The sequence below is a fragment of the Pinus tabuliformis genome, chromosome 8, assembly GCF_031772625.1.
Source record: "Pinus tabuliformis cultivar Carrire ecotype Pingquan chromosome 8, CPIR1, whole genome shotgun sequence".
Taxonomy (NCBI): Eukaryota; Viridiplantae; Streptophyta; class Pinopsida; order Pinales; family Pinaceae; genus Pinus; species Pinus tabuliformis.
Window position 1 is genome coordinate 756,077,967 of NC_142294.1, and position 23,047 is coordinate 756,101,013.

Sequence of the window (23,047 nt, forward strand, 5' to 3'; positions counted from 1 at the left end):
ATTGGTGATGGTCCTAATAGTAGTGACCCAATGTATGATGAGGAGGAAGGCTTTGAAGAGGAAGGGGATGAACTTGAAGGGGACACTGAAACACAAGATGGGAAAGCTACATCAACACCCTTGTGGAACTATGTGACCAAACTTGATGGGGGAAAGGGTGGTGGATCTTACAAATTTGTGTGCCCTCATGGTTGTCATGGAGGAAAACCATATTGTGGTTCATATACCCGTCTGAGGAGGCATCTTTGTGGGGTGCTAGACAGTGATGAAAAAAAGGGTTTTGTGGGGGTACAAATTTGCCCAAACATTTCAACTGAAGAAAGAAGAAAATACATCCAAATAGAGATGGCTGCACAACAAAAAAACAAGAAACAAAAATCTCATTCTGAATCAAGTGCAACCTCTAAATTTGGTAGTTGCTCATCTCCTCATGGTACTTCTGCAAGCTCTGGAGGTAGAAGAACAATAGGGGATTTCCTTAATGTTGCTGGGAGGGATGATGTGGATGGAAAGATAGTCCGTTTTCTTTGTGCTTGCGGTGTACCATTCAATGTGCTTCGCTCTCCCTATTGGCATGAAATGGTAAAGGCCATCAATGAAGCCCCAAAAGGATACAAGGCCCCCAACTATGAGAAAGCTAGAACAGTGTTATTAGAAAGAGAAAAAGCTAAGGTTCAAAGAGCTTTGACACGTTTTACAAATGAGTGGGTAGATTCTGGGGTATCCATTGTATCAGATGGGTGGACAAATATTAGAAACCAACATTTGATAAATGTTCTTGGTGTTTCTTCTAGTGGTGCAGTATTTATTGCATGTCATGACTCCTCCTCCATCACTGCATCTGCACAAAACATTGCAAATCTCCTATTGAAATCAATCAAAGATGTTGGTCCGAATAATGTGGTTCAAGTGATCACAGATAATGCAGCAAATTGTAAGGTAGCAGGAAAAATTATTGAGCGTACTCATCCACACATCTTTTGGTCTGGGTGCCTGGTTCACACATTGAACCTTTTGATGCATGATATTGTGAAACACAAAGAATGTGGGTGGATTGCTGAGGTTTACAGGAAAGGGAAGCAGCTCATTAAATTCATCACAGGGCATACAAGGGTAAACTACTTCTATGGCACTTACTCCAAGTTGCAATTGCTTAAAATTGCAAAGACAAGATTTGCTAGTTATTACCTCACCTTTAGGCGGCTAGTGAAGGTGAGACAAGCTTTAACTAATCTGGTGTGTGCTGAAACATGGGATGAAATTAACACTGACACAGATGGTGCTAATGCAGTCAAGGACACTGTTCTTGACAGTTACTTTTGGTCACAGGTTAAATATGTTTTGCAATTCACCAAACCAATTTATTACATGATCAAGTTTGCAGATTCAGATCGACCAGTAATTGGGGAGGTGTATGAGCAAATGGATAGCATGTTGGGGCAGATTAAAGACATTGTTGAGCCTAGAGATACCACCTTGTAGAATTATATTCGTGTAGAGGTGCAAAACCGATGGGAAATGCTAAATATTCCATTGCATGCATTAGCATATGTTTTGACACCTAAATACTATCATCCATCATGGCTTTCAACACCAGCACCTGGGGGGGGAAGCAGGAGAAAACCACACCAAGATCAAGAGGTTCACCAAAAATATATGGTTGCATTGAGTAAATTAATCCCTGATGAGGAGGACGCTGCATTGGTATGGAGACAGGTGAGCAACTATACGCTCAACACTGGTCCATTTGGGAGCATGCATGCAATTAAAGATCGAGAGACTTTTTCTGCTCTTGAGTGGTGGAACATGCATGGAGGGGGTACTCCACTTCTACAGAGTTTGGCATTGCGGGTGCTATCACAGGTGGTAAACACTTCTTCTGCAGAGAGGTGTTGGAGCTCTTATTCTTTCATCCACAGTGTTAAAAGGAACAGGTTGAGTTTAGACCGGGCAGAGAGCTTGGTTTATGTTCATTACAACTTGCGATTGTTGTCCCATTACTGTGAAGATGCAAAGTCTAATAAAGGCTTGTTGATTTGGGACAAGAATCCAGAGGAGCCCAATTTGGAGGATGGAGTGTTGCGACTAGAGCAATTAGAGGATGCTCTTATCCAGGTATGTCCATTGTGGTATGAATTTTCCAATTTTCCCTTATAAAGCATTTCTCTAATTCATGTTTTTAATTTTTTTGTTAACTAGTGTTTTTTTTTGCATGAATTTTTTGAGCGATTCTAGGATGATGATGACCGTGTTGATATGCCACCACCCCCACCCCCATCTGGTCCCTTGGTTCCTAGGTTCCATGGTTCAACACCAACAACAGGGGGTTCTTCTTCATCAGTTTCAGTGCCACGACTTCCACAGGCACCATCTTCTTCATTGCCACCACGTGGAGGCCCGCCACCACGTTCTATTCGTGGTGGAAGGAGGAGAGATTAGTAGATATATTCACAATCTACTACTTTTTGTCATAAATTACTCATTAGACTTGTAGACTTGTGAATTTGAATTTTGAACCTTTTTGGCTTGGCGGTGACCAAGTGACATATTTTGTAAACATTATTATTTGAATTTTGGACATGCCAAATGTTGACAGTTGCTCACTTGCTAGATAAATCATAATATGCTCTATGTTTTATGTTTTATAATATGCTTAAATGTTTTATGTTTTATAATATGCTTAAAAATTTGATGTATGTTTGTAATAGCTAGAATATAGATGATTGTTGTACATACTAGTAACTACAATGGAATCATGGATGCCATATCTATCTTGATTTATGCAAAAATATGCATGTTTTCATGTCTTCTACAATTAATTTGGTATTTGGGATGTTTGTTTTGAGTATAAATGCAAAAAAATATAAAAATATATATATATATATAGCAGACGCTTCCGCGGACGCTTCGCTTCCTAGATTTTTGGAAAATGACGCTTCCGCGCTTCCGCTTCCAAAAAACGCTTCCGCTTCGCTCTCGCTTCGTTCAACATTGAGCCCATGCCCCCAAGAGCTCCCAAGCTCAGTGTTCGTAATCAGTCGTGACCCCTTCTTGGAAGGGTCACCTCCACCAGTCCAAGTTGCTCTCTGACAACCAAGAACTTCCCTTTCTGCAAAGGCTTGGTAAGAATGTTGGTTATCTGCTCATCTGTCGTGATGTGTTGGAGCCTTAAAACTCCTCTCTACACCATATCTCAAATATAGTGATATTTGATCTCAATATGCTTGGACCTATCATGGAACACGGGATTCTTCGAAAGTCGGATCCCACTCTTATTGTCGTAGTATATCACAGTCGTATCAAGTAGCTGCTCAGAGGTAGAGTGAGAGCTAGAAACAAAGGATGATTTTCTAGTGAGAGGTGGGCTGATTTTCTTCAGGCCAAATTTCTTTAGTGGTCAATTTCCAAGTGGCCAATTTTCATTGGGTGGAATTATTCTAGTGAGCCTAAGTTTTAGATATAATTAACAAATCCTAATATCTGTTGGCTAAATGTCTCATACATCTCTATATGTTTGGAAAAATGAGATCAGTCTTTCAACAATCTTTCACATCCTAAAGATAAACCATCGTTGCTGGTTCGAAACGTCGATTATAAAGAAACCTAATGCGATGTATCCGGAAGATATGCTACATAAAAGTTATAAGTAGTAACTAGTTGTAAAATAAAGGGGTAGAGCAAACAATACTTGGCATCACAAATAGTTGTGCCTTGATTTTGATACTACTAGTCATTGCTACCATAATTAATCACATAGGTGCTTACTATCCATAAGAGATCCACACAAAATCATGGAGATGAATACTAGTCTAGTTGGAACACCATCGATCCCCCATTCAAAGTCACAACCTTTAATTAAATATCAGGGGTTTAAAGTAGATTAGACACTCAAAGTGTTATAGCCAATGTATTTTGAAAAGTTAAAAAGACTACACTCAAATATGTTGTTGTCACTCCTAGAGACAACCTTTAGGTTGATAGGAGACCAGTGCCTAGGGCATTCGAGAGGAGTGCCTTTGAAGATTATCTAAAGGCTTTTTGTTCCACTCCATATGTCATGTAATTGGTTCAATGGCCCTTTGCAAAGGTAAACTCAAGCAAACACATAGATCGAAATAAACATTGGTAGATATGGCTAATCTCAAAGAGAAATGCATTGGTTCCGGTGGCCGACACACATTCTGTTGCACTCCATATGTCATGTAATTGGTTCAATGGCCCTTTGCCAAGGTAAACTCAAGAAAACACATAGATTGAAATAACCATTGGTAGATATGGCTAATCTCAAAGAGAAATGTGTTGGTTCTGGTGGCCGGCACAAAATAATACACAGTTTAACATTGTTATTATAGTATAGATGAACAGGAGGAAGGAAAGGAGGGAAATCAATGCAGAGAGCTAGACATAATACAGAATCCAAAGCAACAATCTCCAGCGAAAATATGGAAGAGCGAGGAGGTGAAAATGCAGAAAAAGTGGAGCATGAATTAAGGTCTCAAGCTCTATGCGTCATGAATATATTTGTCACCCATTAGCATAAGTAAATTTGTGCATACATACAGGTACTGCAGGCTATCAAATAACACAAGTAAATTCGTGATTACACAGGTACTACAACCTATCAAATAACACAAATAAATCTATGTTTACATCGGTACTTCTCATTACTTAGCAGCACACATACAACCATGAGAGAGTGAAAACAACAACTTCATAACATAATTTCAAAAGAGGAAAGACATACATGAAATGATATACAAAGGGGAAAACATATTACGCATTGCTCTGATTGGAATCAACCAAACTGCTTCATTAATCTTTGAAGATGGAGTCCAAATCACTAGTTCATTACATTTAACAATTGTAAATCCCTGAGCACCTTATGAACAACCAAATTGAACCACTCTCTCTGCAAACAGAGCTCAGAACTTGCAAAAGCAGAATTTGGGCCTCTAGAATGCAGAAATTGGGAACCTCACTTAAGTGTTTCTTCCCTCTATTTATAAGGAGAGGGGGAGCTTTGAACAACAGTTACAAAATATCTCAGCCGAGCTCCAACTGTCTAATCGACTAGTTGTCTTAGCGTGTGAAGGTTCTACTACTCAAAATGATTACAATCGGATTTGATTCCGTTCTTGAAAATGCAAAAATTACAAAATAATAGACATAAAGAAAACTAAATGATAGTTGAGGAAAATATCTCCCTGCCATTCCTGTGATGGCCTCCGACCAAGCCACGTCTTTGCCATGATGTTCCACTTTAGTTGTTCGGTCGGTTCACATGTTGCTTTTGCCTTAACTGCTTGAATTCCCCACTATTTGGATTTGGGAGCGATCAATTGTTGGTTTCTTGCCATTGTGCAAAAAGAAAGATTGACCTGGCAGTCTTTCATTGCCTGACTGTGTGGAGCTCCATGCTAAGGAATTAATTCTCAGGTGACATGCACACTGCTCCCTGAGTCCCATATCTCCATTTACTCACTGAAGACGTGCGTCGGAGCACAGAGATCGCTTGTATCACCTCAAGGCAAACCCAACACTCTTTCCTGCGAATCGTGGTCCTTGCTGCCTTGACCCAACGATCTTTGACAGTCACCATTACTCCTGAGACCAACTCCTCTATTCTCGCATTCAATCTTGCAGCTGCTAACCCATATGCCTTTAACTCTCTGTACCGTGCTTATCGAGAAATTCCATATCGCAATCTTCACAGTGGTGCAGTATTCTAATCTTTCGATTGCCAACCTCCGATATGACGAGATTCTTCCACTTAGTCCTTCCCGCATTTCTCACCATAGGATCGAGGGTCGTGACCTGCCGCTTAGCCTTAAGGTGCTAGAGCGTTTTTGTATCTGTCGGGGGCTATTTTTCCTTTGTTAAGTGCTTAGCGCCCTTGGTTCTTTAAGTTCTTCTTGACCATGCGCTAGCCAAATATCGAAGCCCCTCTCATTGGAAGTTTCGAATCAGGGATTTAACTTTGGAGTTGTGATATTCCCACTTCTGATATAGCCCATAGCTCTCGATGCTCGGCCCAAGCTCTGCGCCTTTGGTTCTTTGAGTCTTTGCAACTGTGGTGCTAGCCCAATATTGGAGCCCCCTTATCGGAACTTTTTCAAGTATCAAGTGTTACAAAGTGTCGACGTCCTCAACCTCCGATACGTGATCTTCGACGTGACATCATCACTCCACGTGGCACCTCATGAGTGGTGATACGTGTCATCGAAATTTGTCCCCTTAGGCCCCTCAAAATGCCAAAACTTCCTACCACATGTCCTTCTGTACCGCCACGTCATGCTGACGTTTGATGCCACTGTAACTTTATTGGAACCAATCATATGCGGCCATGTGTCCTACTAGAGGAGATAGAAAAGGGCTTGCCCACCTTTGGCGTTGCGATGAAATCCTTTGTTAATCCCTTACCGGTGTTCCCAATAATTTTTAACACTATGGACGCTTTACCCTTGTCACAACTTTTAAAAGGTTCTCACATTAAGAAGTTCCTATTCACCGATTGTTGATATGCCTGATGCTCCAATGTGTTGATCTCCTCCAAGCTCCGATGTTGCGACCGCCAATCTTCAATATGCGATCATCGATATCTCTGATGCTCTGATGTTGCGATTGCCGATATCTCTGGACCTCTGATATGCAATCTTCAATATTCTGGACTTTCCTAAGGCTTTAATCCTTGAAACTTCAGCAGAGCATTTCTTTTGATCTAGGAGTCCATTTTTGGACTTCCACATATCGTTGGAAAGCTTGTTCAGAGAACTTTCCAATGGAGTGGGTCCAATGAAAGCATTGAATCCTTTTGTGGCTTGGAAAATGATAGCAAACTTCTTTTCTCATTAACTCTTTGGACAACTGGAAACACATTTTGCAGTAAGTGACAACATTGGCTCCAATTGGGGACAATGCCTTGCTGGCAAGGTACTGAGAACTTGCAGACTAGTAGCCTTCACCATTGGGCATGGAGTCAAAAATATATCGAACCTATAAAACCAAAAAATCTCCATGGAACTTTATTTGTTGGGAGTCCTTTCCTCATAAAATTGAAATGCAAAACTACAAACTCTAAAAACTGGAAATTAAACACTCACATAGTGAGCTTATTTATATACAACTCTTGCTTAGGCATAGGGCTCAATTCACCCAAGTGAGGTCAACCTTCCAATGATACCAGCCCAACATCTAAGTACTAGACCTTATGTCATTGTTCTCTTGGAAGTCAACAACTAAAACAGGCATGCACCACTGCCCCCAAATTGATATTTGATGCTCAACTCTTTTAATCTCCTCCATGAACCTTCTAGTTGGGCTTGGAATTGATATATACTGTTGCGGGCCAAAGAAAGATGTTTAGTGGAGTGGCCAGATCTCCAACCTACACTTCCCTTGCTCACCCGACAGAGGGAATGTAAAAATTGTCGTACTTAGGGAAAAATATTCTGATTCGTTCCCTGTCAACGGCGACAGAAAGATATAGTCACTCCTAGAGACAACCTCTGGGTTCATAAGAGCCCAGTGCCCAGGGAATCCGAGAGGAGTGCTTTTGAAGATTATCTAAAGCCTTTCTGCTGCACTCCATATGTCACATAATTGGTTCAATAGCCCTTCGCCAAGGTAAACTCAAGCAAACACATAGATCAAAATAAACACTGGTAGATATGGCTAATCTCAAAGAGAAATGCATTGGCTCTGGTGGCCGACACACAACAATACACAGTTTAACATTGTTATTGTAGTATAGATGAATAGGAGGAAGGAAAGGAGGGAAATCGATGCAAAAGGTTGGACATAACACATAATCCTAAGAAACAATCTCTAGCACAAATATGGAGGACTGAGGAGGTGAAAATGCAGAAAAAGTGGAGCATGAATTAAGGTCTCAAGCTCTATGCCTCATGAAAACATTTGTCACCAATTGGCACAAGTAAATTTGTGCTTAAATACAGGTACTATAGGCTATCAAATAACACAAGTAAATCCGTGATTACACAGGTACTGCAGGCTATCAAATAACACAAGTAAATCTGTGTTTATGCAGGTACTTCTCATTACTTAGCAACATACATACAACCATAAGAGAGTGAAACCGACAGCTTCATAACACAATTTCAGAAGAGGAAAGACATACATGAAATGATATACAAAGGGGAAAACATACTACAAATTGCTTCGATTGGAATCAACCAAACTACTTCATTAATATTTGAATATGGAGTCCAAATCACCAGTCCATTACGTTTAAAAATTGTATATGCTAGACCACCTTATGAACAAGCAAATTGAACCAAAGTGGAACCACTCTCTCTGCAAACAGAGCTTAGAACTTGCACAAGCAGAATTCGGGCCTTTAGAATGCAAAAATTGGGAACCTCACTTAAGTGTTTTTCTCTCTATTTATAAGGAGAGGGGGGGCTTTGAACAACAGTTACAAAATATCTCAGCCGAGCTCCAACTATCTAATCGACTAGCTATCTCGGCGTGTGAAGGTTCTGCTGCCCAAAATGATTACAATCGGATTTGATTCTCTTCTTGAAAATGAAAAAAATACAGAATAATAGACATAAAGAAAATTGAATGATGTTTGAGGAAAATATCTCCTTGTCGTTCCTGTGATGGCCTCAGATCAGGCCACGTCTTTGCCATGATGTTCCTCTTTAGTTGTTCGGTTGGTTCACCTATCGTTTTCGCCTTAACTGCTCGAATTCCCCATTCTCTGGAGTTGGTAGCAATCAACTGTCGGTTCCTTGCCACAGTGCATAAACATAGATTGACTTGGCAGTCATTCATTGCCTGACTGCGTGGAGCTCCATTCGGAGAAATTAATTCTCATGTGACCTACACATTGCTTCTTGAGTCCCATACCTTCATTTACTCACTTAAGATGTGCGTTGGAACACAAAGATGGCTTCTATCACATCAAGGCAGACCCAACCTCTTTCCTATGGATCGTGGTGCTTGTTGCCTTGACCTAGTGATCTTTGACAGTGTCCATTACTCCTGAGACCAAATCCTTTGTTCCTGCATTCAATGTTGCAGTTGCTGATCCATACGCCTTTAACTCTTTGTACCATGCTTATTATAGAAATTCCATATTGCATCTTCACAGTGGTGCAGTATCATAATCTTCCGATTGCCGACCTCTGATATGACGAGCTCCTTTCACTTAGCCCTTCCTGCATTTCTCACCATAGGACCGAGGGTCGTCACCTGTCGCTTGTCGTTAAGGTGCTAGAGCGTTTTTGTTACCATCAAGGGCTATTTTTCCTTTGTTAAGTGCTTAGTGCCCTTGGTTCTTTAAGTTCTTCGTGACCATGCGCCAGCTAAATATCGGAGCTCCTCTCATCAGAAGTTTCGAATCGGGGATTTAACTTTGGAGTTGTGATATTCCCACTTCTGATATAGCCCATAACTCTCGGTGCTCAACCCCAGCTTTGCGCCTTTGGTTCTTTGAGTCTTTGCGACCATGGTGCCAACCCGAAATCGGAGCCCCCTTACCGAAAGTTTTTCAAGTATCAAGTGTGGAAAAGTGCTGACATCGTCAACCTTCGATATGCGATCTTTGACATGATGTCATCACTCCACATGCCACCGCATGAGTGGTGACATGTGTCACCCAGATTTGTCCCCTTAGGCCCCCTCAAAATACCAAAACTGCCTGCCATGTGTCCTTCCTTACTGCCATGTCACGCTGACGTCAGATGCCACTATAGCTTTATCAGAACCAATCAAATGTGGCCATGTGTCCTACTAGAGGAGAGAGAAAAGGGCTCGCCCACCTTTGATTTTGCAATGAAATCCTTTGTTAATCCTTTATTGGCGTTCCCAACGGTTTTTAACACTATCGACACTTTACCCATGTCACAACTTTTAAAAGTTCTCATGTTCAAAAGTTCTGATTCTCCGATCGCTGATATGCTTGATGCTCTGATGTGTTGATCTCCTCCAAGCTCCGATGTTGCAAGCGGGGATCTTCGATATGTGATCGTCGATATCTCTAATGCTCTAATGTTGCGATTGTCGATATCTCTGGACTTTCGATATTTCGGACCTTCCTAAAGCTTCAATCCTTGAAACTTCAGCAGATCATATCTTTTGATCTAGGAGTCCATTTTTGGACTTCCACATATCGTTGGAAAGCTTGTTCAAAGCACTTTCCAATGGAGCAGTTCTGATATAGGCATTGAGTCATTCTGCGGCTTGGAAAATGACTGCAAACTTCTCTGCTCATTTACTATTTGGAGAACTGGAAACACATTTTGTAGTAAGTGACAACAGATGCCAAGGTCATATTAGTTAAAAAAAGGTTTCCAAGAGTCATATAATTAGGGTTATAAAAGTAATTCCTGAGTTCTAATTGAAAGTTACAAGTTATAAAGGGGGTGATTCATGTTTAATTAATACCATCAAGAAGGAGGATAAAGCTCCATAATCAAATGTTTCTTTAAAGTTTAATGACATTTTTTTATGGAAACAAAATGGACTCTAGTAACAAGAAATTAGGAAGATTTCCTAAAGTATTAAGAAAAGTTGTTTCAGTGCTACTTAGAATAAATGGGACACTCATTAGGACATCAGTCGTATTCTAGTTTCTAAGGTGTCAGAGAGGCTAAGAGACACAAGATCTCCAGAACCCAAACAAGATTTCGAGAGGAAACACTTAGAAATCCCTCAATTAAATTAATTGACAAATAATTAAAAATTTCCCAAGTTTGACTTAGGAAAATTGATTAATTAATGGGTATTAATTGAGGGAATCGATTTTTCTCTAAAGACTTCGAGAAATGTGATTTAATGGAGCCCAAGATGATTTTAGTCATCAATCATGAATAGATCTTGGCCGTTGATGCTCTAATGAGAGATTATAAGAGCAAGTTGAAAGGAGCAAGGTAGATCGAATTACCCAGTTTGTGAGCAAGGTAGTTCGAATTACCCAATTCATAGTATTTAGTGAGGGTGCAGTTCGAGCCAAGGGAGAGACAGTAGCAAGGGTTTGCAGTAGGGAGAATTTCCAAAGAAATTCTCAAGAGGTTTTCCAGTTTTCCAAAGAAGGAAAGGAAGGCCGAATTATCCAACAGGGAGGTTGTATTCTACAATGTGAGTTTCCTAGTTTGCTAGTGCGAGTTGTCGAAAGGAGGTTCGATTAAGTTGTTGGAGCCCGAATCTAGTCCCGAGAGGTAGAGAAAATTCTTTCCAGAGGTAGAGAGAGGTAGGATGGCTCATCTGAATGTGTTCCGAAGGCAAAACAATTTTTCTCCAGTAACCAGTGCGCATTTCCAGTCTAGCTGGGCGAATTAGCTAGGAAGTGCGAGTTTGACAAAGAGGGCCTGATCGAGTAGCTATGAGGGGAAAAAATCCTAGTATATTTCTAGTGGAGATAAATTGCCAGAGGATTACTAGTTGGACATCCAGTTGTAATTCTCTATATTTGCTGCATTATAACAAAACCCTCATCTAATGCACTGATTTTCCCTTTGGGTTTTTTCTAGAAACAATTGTACAAAAACAACAGTGTCATTTTATTGTGTGTGTGCATCTATTTCTCAGTTCCATTTCTATTTTGCAGCATATTTTTTATTGTTAAGAAGTACAATATGGTTTACACTTCATTTGTCATTAATAATTACCATTGACAAATAAAGTGCATAACTTAGGAGAATAATACTCGATTGCTGCAGTTCAAGGAATTTTCACATGGTATTAGAGCAAGGAAGATCAGATCAAAGGTTCTAGGAAGTAAAATTGGGTAGTTAGGAGATTTAAAGCACATAATTTCAGATCTACGCAAGCCATCCAGGCAGTGCGAATCGCTAGAGGAAGAAAATAGAGGGTGGAGGAAAATTCGATTTTCCTTAGGAGAAGTAGCAACAGGCAGTAGGATTTCCATGAGCGTATCAGTTGATTCGTAGTATAGATCTAGCGCAATAGTTTTGCAGCAAGGGTTTTGCAATTGAAAATTAGTGCAGGAAGGAGGAGAAAAGCACACTAGGAATTATACCCAGGACTTCTCTAGTGTATTTGAAGTTTTCAAACTTTTCGATATGGCTGCAGAGAGATTCAACATTTAGGAGGCTACAGATTTGTCTTCCAAATTGGAAGATGAATTTGCTTAGATAGCTTTCCACTCTAGCTCAACTTCACAAGGTGTTTGATATATAAAAAATGGAGTGTCAGCTCACATGATAGGAGTTAGAGACTACTTCTCCAACTATAATGAAGAGATGGTCTTCCAGATAGGAAACAGAAGTAAATGTATTGTAGTTGGGAGAGGTACCATCAAGATTAAGAAGGAATCAAGGGCAAGCACCAACGTTACAGATATGTTGCATGTGCCCCGCTTAGGTATGAACCTAATTTAAGTGTCAGAACTACATGACAAGGGATATGATGTCTACTTTGTAGGGAAGAAGGTGCTCATCAAAAACCAGAGCTGGAAGAAAGTGAAGCAGATTGAAGTTCATATTAACAAGTTGTATAAGTTCTAGCTTGACTCTCCAAAGGCACTCGTTCGCAGTAATAGTAGTGACAACAGTAGTAGTGGGAGAGACCTGCATGAATTTTGGCATAGAAGAATGGGTCATCTACACCATGGAGTACTTAGGATGCTCAAGGAGACAGTGACAGGTGTTCCAAATTAAGCATGGAAAACGATGATATTTGTAGGGCGTGCATACTTGGGAAATATGCTAAGGAAATATTTCCAAGAAGTGGCAGTAGATCAGATGGTGTGTTGCAGCTTATACTGTTGATTTTTGTTAACATTCGATGTGCTCTAGCCATGCAATTTGGTGGAGAGGCTAAGGCACATGAGATCTCCATGACTCAGAAATCGTTTGCAGAAATTTCACCAAGATGAAGAGATATTAAAATAATTAATATTTTTAACGAGTCTTATTGACCACTACGTGTCAACGATCCATAGCAGTACACCCCCTTTTTTCGTAAAAGGTATAGCGCCTAATCGGTGTGTTTGTGCCGTACAACTATCATCATTAGCTTCACTTTCAAGATGTTATGTAAACTCTTTTTGCATGTGTGTAATGTAAATAATCTCAGCAGATCTGTGTTGTGCATGTAACGACCTAGGTAAACCTACTTATTTGGTGACGTTTCACATTCTAGGAGGTTTATTGTCTCACTGTTCCATTCTCATATGATTGGCAGAGTTTTCCTTCAATCTTACGCGAAAGACGGAATGGAATTTGTTACTGGGATCTTAGGTGAGTCCTAGTGTTCTAGATCAAGTCTATGTAAAAGTGATTTGAGAATAGTTCTAACTATTTGGTTGGGTTATTTTATTACAAATTGCTCGGTCTGCTAGATTATATTTGTGTCGCAGAAATGGGTAGGCTGTGAGAGTCTTTTACAAATGGGTTTTCCCCCTTGGGATGTAAAAAATATGAAAATCATGATGTAAAGTGTCTTGAAGGCTGGAAAAATAATTTATCCCCTCATAGGTTAATTAATTAAATTTTTTGGCAAAAAAAAATTAAAATCCTAAGTTAAAAATTTAATTAATTCTAGGTCATAGGTAAATTTAAATTCTCCAAAGAAAAAATTTGTTGGTCCTTAAAAATTAAATTTAAGAGGTCAAGGGCCTAAAGTAAATTAATTATTTTGATAAATTTTAAGCCTTTGATTCCTGGGGTTAAGTCAAAGTCAAATTTTGGGGAAATTAATTCACAAATTTAATTTTTGAAATATTTGAAATGTATTTAATTGAAAATTTCGAATTTCCCCAAATATTAAAATATTTCAACAGATGAGATTAAAAAAAGTTTTAATCCTCATCAACGGTCAAAATTGCTTTGACGAGGATCACTCGAACTAGCCATTGGAGGATTTATCTTTAAATAGGAAGTCATTCGCCACTTGAATCATCCGACATTTGAGTTGTATGCGAAGTGAAAAACTCTCATGTAATCTTTTTTTGAATAATAAAGAAAGACTTTGGGGTTAATCTTTGTCGGCGTTACTCTTCATGAAAATATTGTAAGATGTGTTGTTTTTCATGTGTAAATTTGTTTTAGCCATTGATAATAGCTTTTTAAAATGTGATTTGAGTACAGGTATCTTGCTCAGTCCGTATGGTTTAAATGATAATTTAAATTTTGAATGTAATAGCAAGTATCTCTATTTATCTGAATTTTATTATTATTTCTCACTCTATTTTGATGGCTGAATTGAGTTTTGCAGGAAAGTTATGTTATTTTTAAATCATCGGGCGTTAGGGGAAGTTTTCAGTTGGACCAGCCAACTCTCGATCCGTGTTTTCTAAAGAGCCCAGCTTAATTTAATCCCGGGCTTATCATAAGATTTTTATTGGTGATGGATGAAGGGTTTTGAGCTAAGCACCTTCTTTAAAATTAAAAAATTTAATTTTTGTGTGGAATTGATAGATCTGGTTGTTGAGAGCTTTAGGTTGTTAGATAGTGGAGTTGGGATTATACTCCTTAGATTTTATAGATCTACCATTCTTGTACATAGATCTGTAAATTATTTTTGGTTTTCTGACTTGGGTTTTTGTGGGTTTTAGTTTTTATCATTGTATATATCGTTTGGGTGTTTTCTTGTTGTTGTGCAGCTAAAAATCTGAGGAAGAAATCTATGTAGAGTCTAGATCTAGGCCCTGGAGGGTAAGATCTGGATCTCTAGGGTTCATCAACATAATTTTCAAGGGATATTATCCAAATTAATTTTGCAGTCCAAGGGTTTAAAGAGTTTTAAAATATGGAATTTTTATAAGGGTTTCACTAAAAATCTAAAGCAGGGCTGCGTTTTTTCCTTCACTGGAAAAAATCCTTTTTTTTTTTCGTTTTCTCTTTGTCTGTGTTTTGGGATTTCTCCTCATCTCTGTGTTTTTCCATTTGCAGCTCACTATTCATCCTCTGCAAAATTCAAGGCCTCTTCCTTACTACTCTGCATTTTAATCCCTCTCCTCCTTCGATTTGCAAATTGACTTCCAAAACAATTCTCCATTTTGCTGTCATTAAAAGCTGCGTTTTCCTCCATTTATGCAATGCTGCCAGCGTCCCATCCTTTGCTATACCTGCAAAAAACTGCGTTGTCCTTTTAACTCCCTAAACTGTGGCCCTCAAACCCCTCTCCTCTCCTTTCTTGCTGCTCCAAACCTGCAACCCGCAACTACAGCTCTGTCCAAAACTTGTCCCCTTTTCCCCACGTATTCCTCACTCCCTAAACCCTCCATCGTACACTACATATCATCCATCCAACGCTAGAAACCCTCAAACACTAGCCTAAGTCCATTGCCCACTCATCCTCCATTCCTGCCGCTGCAAAACTTGACTTCGGTCCAGCGCCTCATCACCTGCACGCTGCCTCTATCATCCTTCCACCGTCGAGCAGACATCCTCATCCGTCATCAAGTTTCGAACCTGCACAAACAAAACACTTTACGAGAAAAACTCGACTGCGGCAGCGGATTGAGGAGAAAGCAATAGATTTGCAGTGGAACAGACTAGAAATGAACGCAGGCAGCAAGGAAGGTTGGCATGAGGAGTAAGGGAAAAAATCCACAAGGGTTTCTAGCTATAGATGGACAGAGGCAACAAGGAAAGGCATGGAGGAAGTTGCTGCGGATTTGAGTGTAGTTCTGGCAGCGTTTTTTGTAGGTACAGGGATGAGAAGAGAAAAGACTGCGCAGAGAGGAGCTAAGGCAGGCAGCATGGAGAGATTGTTTTGTAGGCTGAAGGCTACGTGGAATGCTTTGTCGTTGTTGTGTACGCAGGTCTACCAGCCAGAGAATAATGACAACGTAGAGACCAAATGAGAGCTGGACGTGCAACACATAGGTTATGGCAGCATAGGAGCTGCGTGGGTGTGGAGAAAGGCATGGAATGGCGAACGAATGGACAGATAGCAGCGTAAAGATTGAATAAAACGCAGGCACAGGGTAAATTTGACTGCGTGAAGGGTGAATGGCTAGTGCTGCAGCTTGAACAATGCACACAAAATTTCAAAATCCTTTTGCAAAAGAGAAACCTTCCAGGCAGCAACAGAAAACCCGCTTAGGATTCCTTGGTGGAGACCCTGAAAAACTTTTAAAATCTATACCTGCAACCTGCAATGGCAAAAACAGATCATCGAGAAGTAAAATGTGCTAGGAACAAAACTGAAAACCCTAAAACCAACTAAAAATCTACAGGATTTACAGATTTTCAACTCTTTAGCAGCCAGATTTGTCAATAATCCACAGTAATATTTTCTAATTTCAAATTTACTATGAGATACTTCAGAAATCTCTCATGCATTCAAAAATAAACTTAAATGATAGACCCGGAATCGAAACTGGCTAGGCTCTACAAGAGAATGCTTTGCGGGAGTTGGCTGGTTCAGCTGAGAACTTCCCCGAACGCTCGTTGATCTTCACAATTTGGATTTCCTGCACTGCTCACTTCAACCATCAATAAAGAGGGAAAAAACAGTACTAAATTCTAGATCTAATGGAGATACCTGCCATTATTTCTAGAAATTCTACTACCATTAAAACCCTAGTGAGTAAACAAGATACCTGTGTTCAACATCACTCTTCATCAAGCTATTACCAATGGCTAAAACTAAATTCATGTAGAAAAATGAAATAGCTTACAGCACTTCAGGAGAGTAACACTAGTAAGATTTTAACCCCAAAGTCTTTCTTTATTGCACAAGAAAAAGTTTACAAGAGAGCTTTCTTCAACACAAGACTCACAGATCGAATGATCTCAAATGACCCCTAGCACCATATTTAAAGGAAAAAATCCCAACGGCTAGTTCGAGTGATCCATGCCAAACTAATCTCGATCGTCGATGAGGATCAAGATTTCTTTTAATCTCATCCGTCGAATTTTTAAATGCATTTTAATATATTAAAAAATTAAAATTTTGCATTTATTTACTCAAAAATTTGACTTATTATTATTTTATTTTATAGATATATATATATATATATAATTTTTATTTATTTATTTAAATTTTATTATTTATTTTTTAAAAATTTTAAAATTATTTTAATTTTATTATTAATTTTATCTATTTTTTAATTTTTTAAGTTTATTTTTAGATCCTCGAACTTAGGCTTTAGAAAAATCACCTATATATATATATAATTTTTATTTATTTATTTTTTTAAATTTTATTATTTATTTTTTAAAATTTTTAAATTATTTAAATTTTATTATTAATTTTATCTATTTTTTTAATTTTTTAATTTTTATTTTTGGATCCTCGAACATAGCCTTTAGAAAAATCACCTAGGACTTAGGACTTATGAGGGGATTAAAATATTTTCTAGCCCTCAAGACACTTTATATCATGACTTTTACAATTTTACATCTCAAGGAGGAAAACCCATTTGACATAGACTCTCATAGACCACCCAGTTCTGCGACCAAACATAATCTAGCAGACCAACACACTAGGATTCACCTAAGATTCTAATGACGAAATTCATTCCGGCTTTGGGCTAGGCTGAAGGAAAACTATACTGATCATGGATCGGTGAGACAAAAACCTTCCGGAACGTAAATTATCACTAGAAAATTAGGTCCACCTAGGCAATTTAAATACATGACTCATATCTACTAAGATTATTTACAATTTACACATGCAGACTGGGTTTACAACATAACACAATCAGGTTGATGATGGAAGTCGAATGGCATGGACACATCGATCAAGCGCTATCCCTTTTGCAAAAAAAGGGGGTGTACTGCTATGGGTAGTTGACACGTAGTGGTCAACATCTGGCTCTACTTGGGGACACGTTGCTGCACTGTAGGAATGTGAGAATCCAGAATCTGCACCCACGCAACACACAACCAAGAATAAGTAGCGTCCATCCAAAAATCATCATATAACATTAAGCACATGAAAGATATAAGCTCTTCATTTATTAACTATCTAGTAACAAGGAAAGTAAATCTAATCCTAAAACAGAAATAAAATGCTGAAATGACAAGGAGTAGGGTTAGAAATACAATACAAAGGATGCCCCATGGCATCAAATATCATCTTTGAAGAACAACTTGAGCATTTGGCCATTTGCAGGTAGATCAAGTGGTTCGCCATCCAATCTACTCAAGTGGAATGAGTTTGGTCCAGCTATATCTCGAATGATGTACGGTCCCAGCCACAAACTGTCGAACTTCTTATGTTTTCCTGGTTTTCATTCTTGCGATCCCAAAGAAGTACTATATCTCCCACCTACAAAGATCTAGATCGAGAGAATTTATCAAAGCTTTTCTTAATGTTAGATTGATTTTTACATATAGCATCAAAAGCTATTGTACGAGCCTCATCTAACTCCACAATCTGATCTATTCTATTCTGAACAACATCTTTATTAGTAGAAAAATGCTAAAGGCGCTAATAAGCTTGCAATTTCAGGTGCACAGGTAAGGTTACATCCAAGCCATAAACTAATTCAAAGGGAGATTTACCAGTAGCTTTCTTCTTAGTGATCCTATCTGCCCATAAAGCATACTTGATTTTGCTATCCCATGATCTCTTATTATCTCCTACTATCTTTTTGATAATGGTTATGAGATTCTTGTTACTTGATTCAGCTAGACCATTACCCTGAGGATAGTAATTTGATGAATGAGATCAGATAATGCCATATTTGAAACAGAAAGATGAAAACTCTGAAGAACTAAAAGCCTTGGCATTATCAGTGGTGATCTTAGCAGTGACACCAAATCTAGTGATGACATTATTTTCAATGAAATCCATAATAACCTTTTTAGTGGCATTCTTAGCAGGAATGGCTTCAACCCATTTAGTGAAATAATCAGTACTAGCCAAAATCCATGAGTAGCCATTGCTAGAATTTTCATGGAACTTTCCGATGAAGTCCAGACCCCAATGCTGAAAAGGTGCCTCTACAATGACAGGTTGCAGGGGCAGAGCAGCAAGCTTCTGTTTCCTAGTGAACAGTTGACAGGCTTGACAAGTCCTAACAAACTTATGCACATTAGAAAAAATTGAAGGCCAATAATAACCAACTCTCAAAATTTTGTGGGTGGTAGTTCTAGTAGCATAATGACCACCACAAAATCCTGAATGAAAATCAGAGATTTTTTTCTTGGACTCAATGTTATCAACACACCTAAGCACTATGCCTTCAAGATTTCTCCATCCAAGGCCATCCTTCATAAGGCAATACTTGGTGGCTTTTAGTCTAAGAGCCCTTCTCTTATGTGCAACTAAATGGCTAGGACATGTAAGATTCATCAAGTAATAAACAATGTCCTTGTACCACTCATGCTCTCCTAATCTTTGCAACTTTGGCGAAGATAGATCACTAAGACAAAACAAACCAAGAGTCTTTTCGTTACTTTCAGTCAACATTTGAGCCAAACCTTGGCCTTTGACTAGCTTGGTGGGTCTGATCTCTAGATCATATTCTTGTATTTTAGTAACCCATCTAGCGCGAGTCCCTAAGCAATCGGTTTGAGTTAATATATCTTTAACAGTAGAATGTGGGACGAAAGCAATGATTTTAGAATAACCCACATAAGTTTTGAAGTGCTTAAGAGACTTGACCAGGGCATAAGCTTGCTTTTCCATGGTATTGTACTTTAATTCGGAATTTTGAAGCACTCTACTCATGAAAGCAATACGCTGCTCGTGACCATCTTTATTCTTTTGTAACAGGACACCAGCAATGGTATCTTCGGAAGCGAAAGAAAAAATCATGAAATCCTTGGAATAATCGGGACTAACTAAGGCAGGAGCTCTTGCAATAGCACATTTGATTTCTTGAAAAGCCTTTTTGTCATCTTCTTGCCAAACAAATTTTACATCTTTCTTTAGAAGACTTTGAATAGGCTTAGTTATTTTTGCTTAATTTGGAATAAACCTTCTAACAAAATTTGTCTTTCCAAGGAAAGACTGAAGGGATTTAAGATTATGAGGAAGAGGAATCTTTTGGATTGCTTCAATTCTTTCAAGATCAATCTTGATTCCATCCTTAGAAATGATATGGCCAAGTAATTTCCCTTCGGTCACTCCAAAAACAGACTTAGCTGGATTCAAAGAAATCCTGTATTCTCTACATCTATCAAAAACCTGCCTAAGATGATTTATATGACTGATACCATATTTAGAAAATACAGTAAGATCATCTTGGTAAATCAAATAAATTTCCCGATTAACCCCTTGAAGGCATAATCCATAGCCCTTTGAAATGTAGGCCCAGTGTTGGTTAATCCATACGACATTCTAATGTACTCAAAAGTACCCCATGGTGTGGTGAATGTGGTTTTATGACGATCTTCCTTTTTAACCCATACCTGATTGTACCCAGAAAAGCCATCTAGCAATGACATCATTCCAGAACCAGTTACTCTTTGCAACAAAGTCTCCATGTTTGGCAAAGGGTAATTATCTTTTTTGCATGCTAGATTAAGATTTCAAAAATCAACACAAAGCCTTATCATACCATTATTTTTCCTAACAATCACCAGATTTGAACACCATGTCGAATGCCTTGTTTGAGCGATAATTCCAGCTACAAGCATTTTCGCAAGCTCTTTCTGAACCAAAGGGGCTAACTTAGGATTAATCTGCTTAAGTTTCAGGCGAAAGGGTTTAGCATTCTCATCTTTTAAGGGGATAGTATGTTCCATAAAATCTTCCCTATAGCCTTTTAATTCATCATAAGAAAAAGCTAAAACATGTCGATATTCGCGAAGTAAATTAGCTAACTTTTTTCTTTCCTCCACACTAGTACCTTTACCAATTTTAACAATCTTTGGGTCCTCAGGAGTACCAATGTTTATCTCAAGATATTCGCCTGGGTCCATTCTATTTTCTTCTCTCAACTTCGTGGCATCATGCCGATCAAAGTGTTGCTCTAAGGCAACCACATTCCTAAGAGTAGAATTTATTATATGTTCATGATTAAAAGATCCATCCTCCTCAGAATCTATCCGGAAATCTTCAAACTCATCTAGACTATTAAGAAAACGAATGACTTGTTTCTCATCATTAAAGACTTGTCAATGCTCTGAGTTATATGGAACAGATGGTCTAAATATTACTTCCATTTTGATGTTATCCTTAATTATCTCATCAGATAACTGGAAAGTAGTAGTAGCTACGGCAAGTCCATCTGCCAAACTATTTTGCTCTCTTGGGATAGCTTCAAGGTTAAGGGCATCAAAATTCTCCATAGTATCCCACACAACATTTCGATAACTCCTTAATCTTTGATTTTTACATGTGACTTTATTTTAAGTTGCATGACAATTAAATCAGAATCCCCCTTAATGCTAAGCAACTTAATTTTCAAAGACTTTGCCAATTCAAGACCCAACAATAAAGCCTCATAATCAACGACATTGTTGGTTGCTTCAAATTCTAATCGATATGCAAACTTGAAAATGTGATCAATGGGAGATTTAAGCACTATTCCAGCACCTTTACCATGCTTAGACAATGCACCATCAAAGTACATGTACCAAACTCTATCATTGAGATCCTTAATCTTATCATCAAGAGGAATTATGAAATTAGACATGATAGCGTAATTCCCAATGTCAGATTGCTCTTTAATTATCTCGTTGTGAGGTCTCTTAGGATCTTCAACATGGAATTTTCTTTCGGGCTCTCTATTAAGTCTTACAAAACCATCACCTCTAGGAGAAGGAACCATAGCATATGACCAATTCATTTGAATACTTCCTCCTAGATCAGAGGCCCACTTTCTGGATAAAATCATACCCAGGCATCAAGCACATCAACAACAACTATATCCATAACAATCATGATGTTTGGGTAAACTGATACATGAACTTGTAAATCTTTGATCAAACCATGCACTTCAATCTTTTTAGAATCCATGGCACATATATTATAGTAGGGTCTAGAAACTCTTAAGTTAAGCTGTTCCATGACCCTTTTAGTCATTACACAAGCTAATGCACTAGAATCCAACATGCAATTATTCAATTTATATCCATTAACTAACAAGGTGATAAAGAAAGGCTGGTGATTTTTGTTATCCGCATCTAAGCTTTGTAAATATATGGGAGCATCGTGATAGTCAACTTCCTGGGTCTTCTGTTGAGAAATATTTACTTGAGGAACCTGAATAGCTTTTAGTAACTTGTCTCTTTGGGAAGGGATTTTAGCAATCTCGGAGACAGGAACCCAGATTTTCGCATTGTTAAACCAACTTCCCAAATCGACATCTAATCCAGAGTTTAAACCAGGGTTAAAGGTTCGAGGGGGAATTTGATTCACGCTCTGATCTTTATCCCTTCTTTGATAGGTTAAACCTTTATCTCTAGCAATTTCCATGATTTGTTTTGGAGAGGGTTTTTCACCATATAATTTAGCCAAAATGTCATCTTCAGTTTCAAGGTTATTTATACTAAAAGCTGATGAATGATTCATAATGTCACGACTATTTTCCTTGACCTCTATCCAATCATCCATAGACAAAGGAAACATCCATAGACAAAGAAAACTTGTTACACACTATATTTATTTGATCACCTGCCCCAAACATTTCATTATCTAAGATTCTTCTAACGATGGGACAAGTGGCCTCTTCATGAAGAGCATCACAAACTCGACAGTAAGGTGGAGCATTATCGACCAAATTAGTAAGCGGATTAGGAGGTCTTTTCTCACTAGATTGACCCTTCTTTTGCCAATTTTTATTTCTGTTATTATTATTTCTAGGTTGGAAATTTTGCGTTTGCGCTCTTTCCATTTGGACCAACCTATTCTGCAAAGTAGCTATCTCCTTATTATGATTAATTTCCATGGTTTCAATCTTTTGGAGCAATTTGAGAACAAGTTCGCTTTCAGGCTCTTGAACTGCTTTTCCTTTAGGTTCTTTTAGTTTCGTAGCAGCCATATGGAAACCTGGGATCTCAGACTTCCCAGATGCTGCCTTGTCCTTTTCAAGCTCTATAGCTAAGGCTTGGCAATCCCTATAATCATTAAGTCTCGCACGCCTCAATTCATAAGATGGCTCAGGACTAAAGGCATCAATGTAAAAATCTCGAAGAGATTTGTTGGTAGGTTC

General features: G+C 38.5%; 2 protein-coding genes across 2 annotated transcripts in view; one reads left to right on the forward strand and one right to left on the reverse strand.

Moving 5' to 3' along the window:
* Positions 1-23,047, reverse strand: part of LOC149237796 (kinesin-like protein KIN-14L) — a 422,935-nt gene that overhangs the window by 18,817 nt on the left and 381,071 nt on the right. The window lies entirely within an intron of this gene.
* Positions 1,711-2,485, forward strand: LOC149237797 (uncharacterized). The gene is made up of 2 exons (XM_089366876.1): positions 1,711-2,115; positions 2,236-2,485. Exons 1-2 carry the CDS (start codon positions 1,756-1,758, stop codon positions 2,437-2,439), a joined length of 564 nt encoding a protein of 187 aa, XP_089223002.1. The 5' UTR covers positions 1,711-1,755; the 3' UTR covers positions 2,440-2,485.

Bases quoted from the DNA above. Each gene is read 5' to 3' on its own strand.
- LOC149237797 (XM_089366876.1), top strand. From the start codon at position 1,756: ATGCATGCAATTAAAGATCGAGAGACTTTTTCTGCTCTTGAGTGGTGG. The intron at 2,116-2,235 runs GTATGTCCATTG...GAGCGATTCTAG, and splicing joins TAGAGGATGCTCTTATCCAG to GATGATGATGACCGTGTTGA.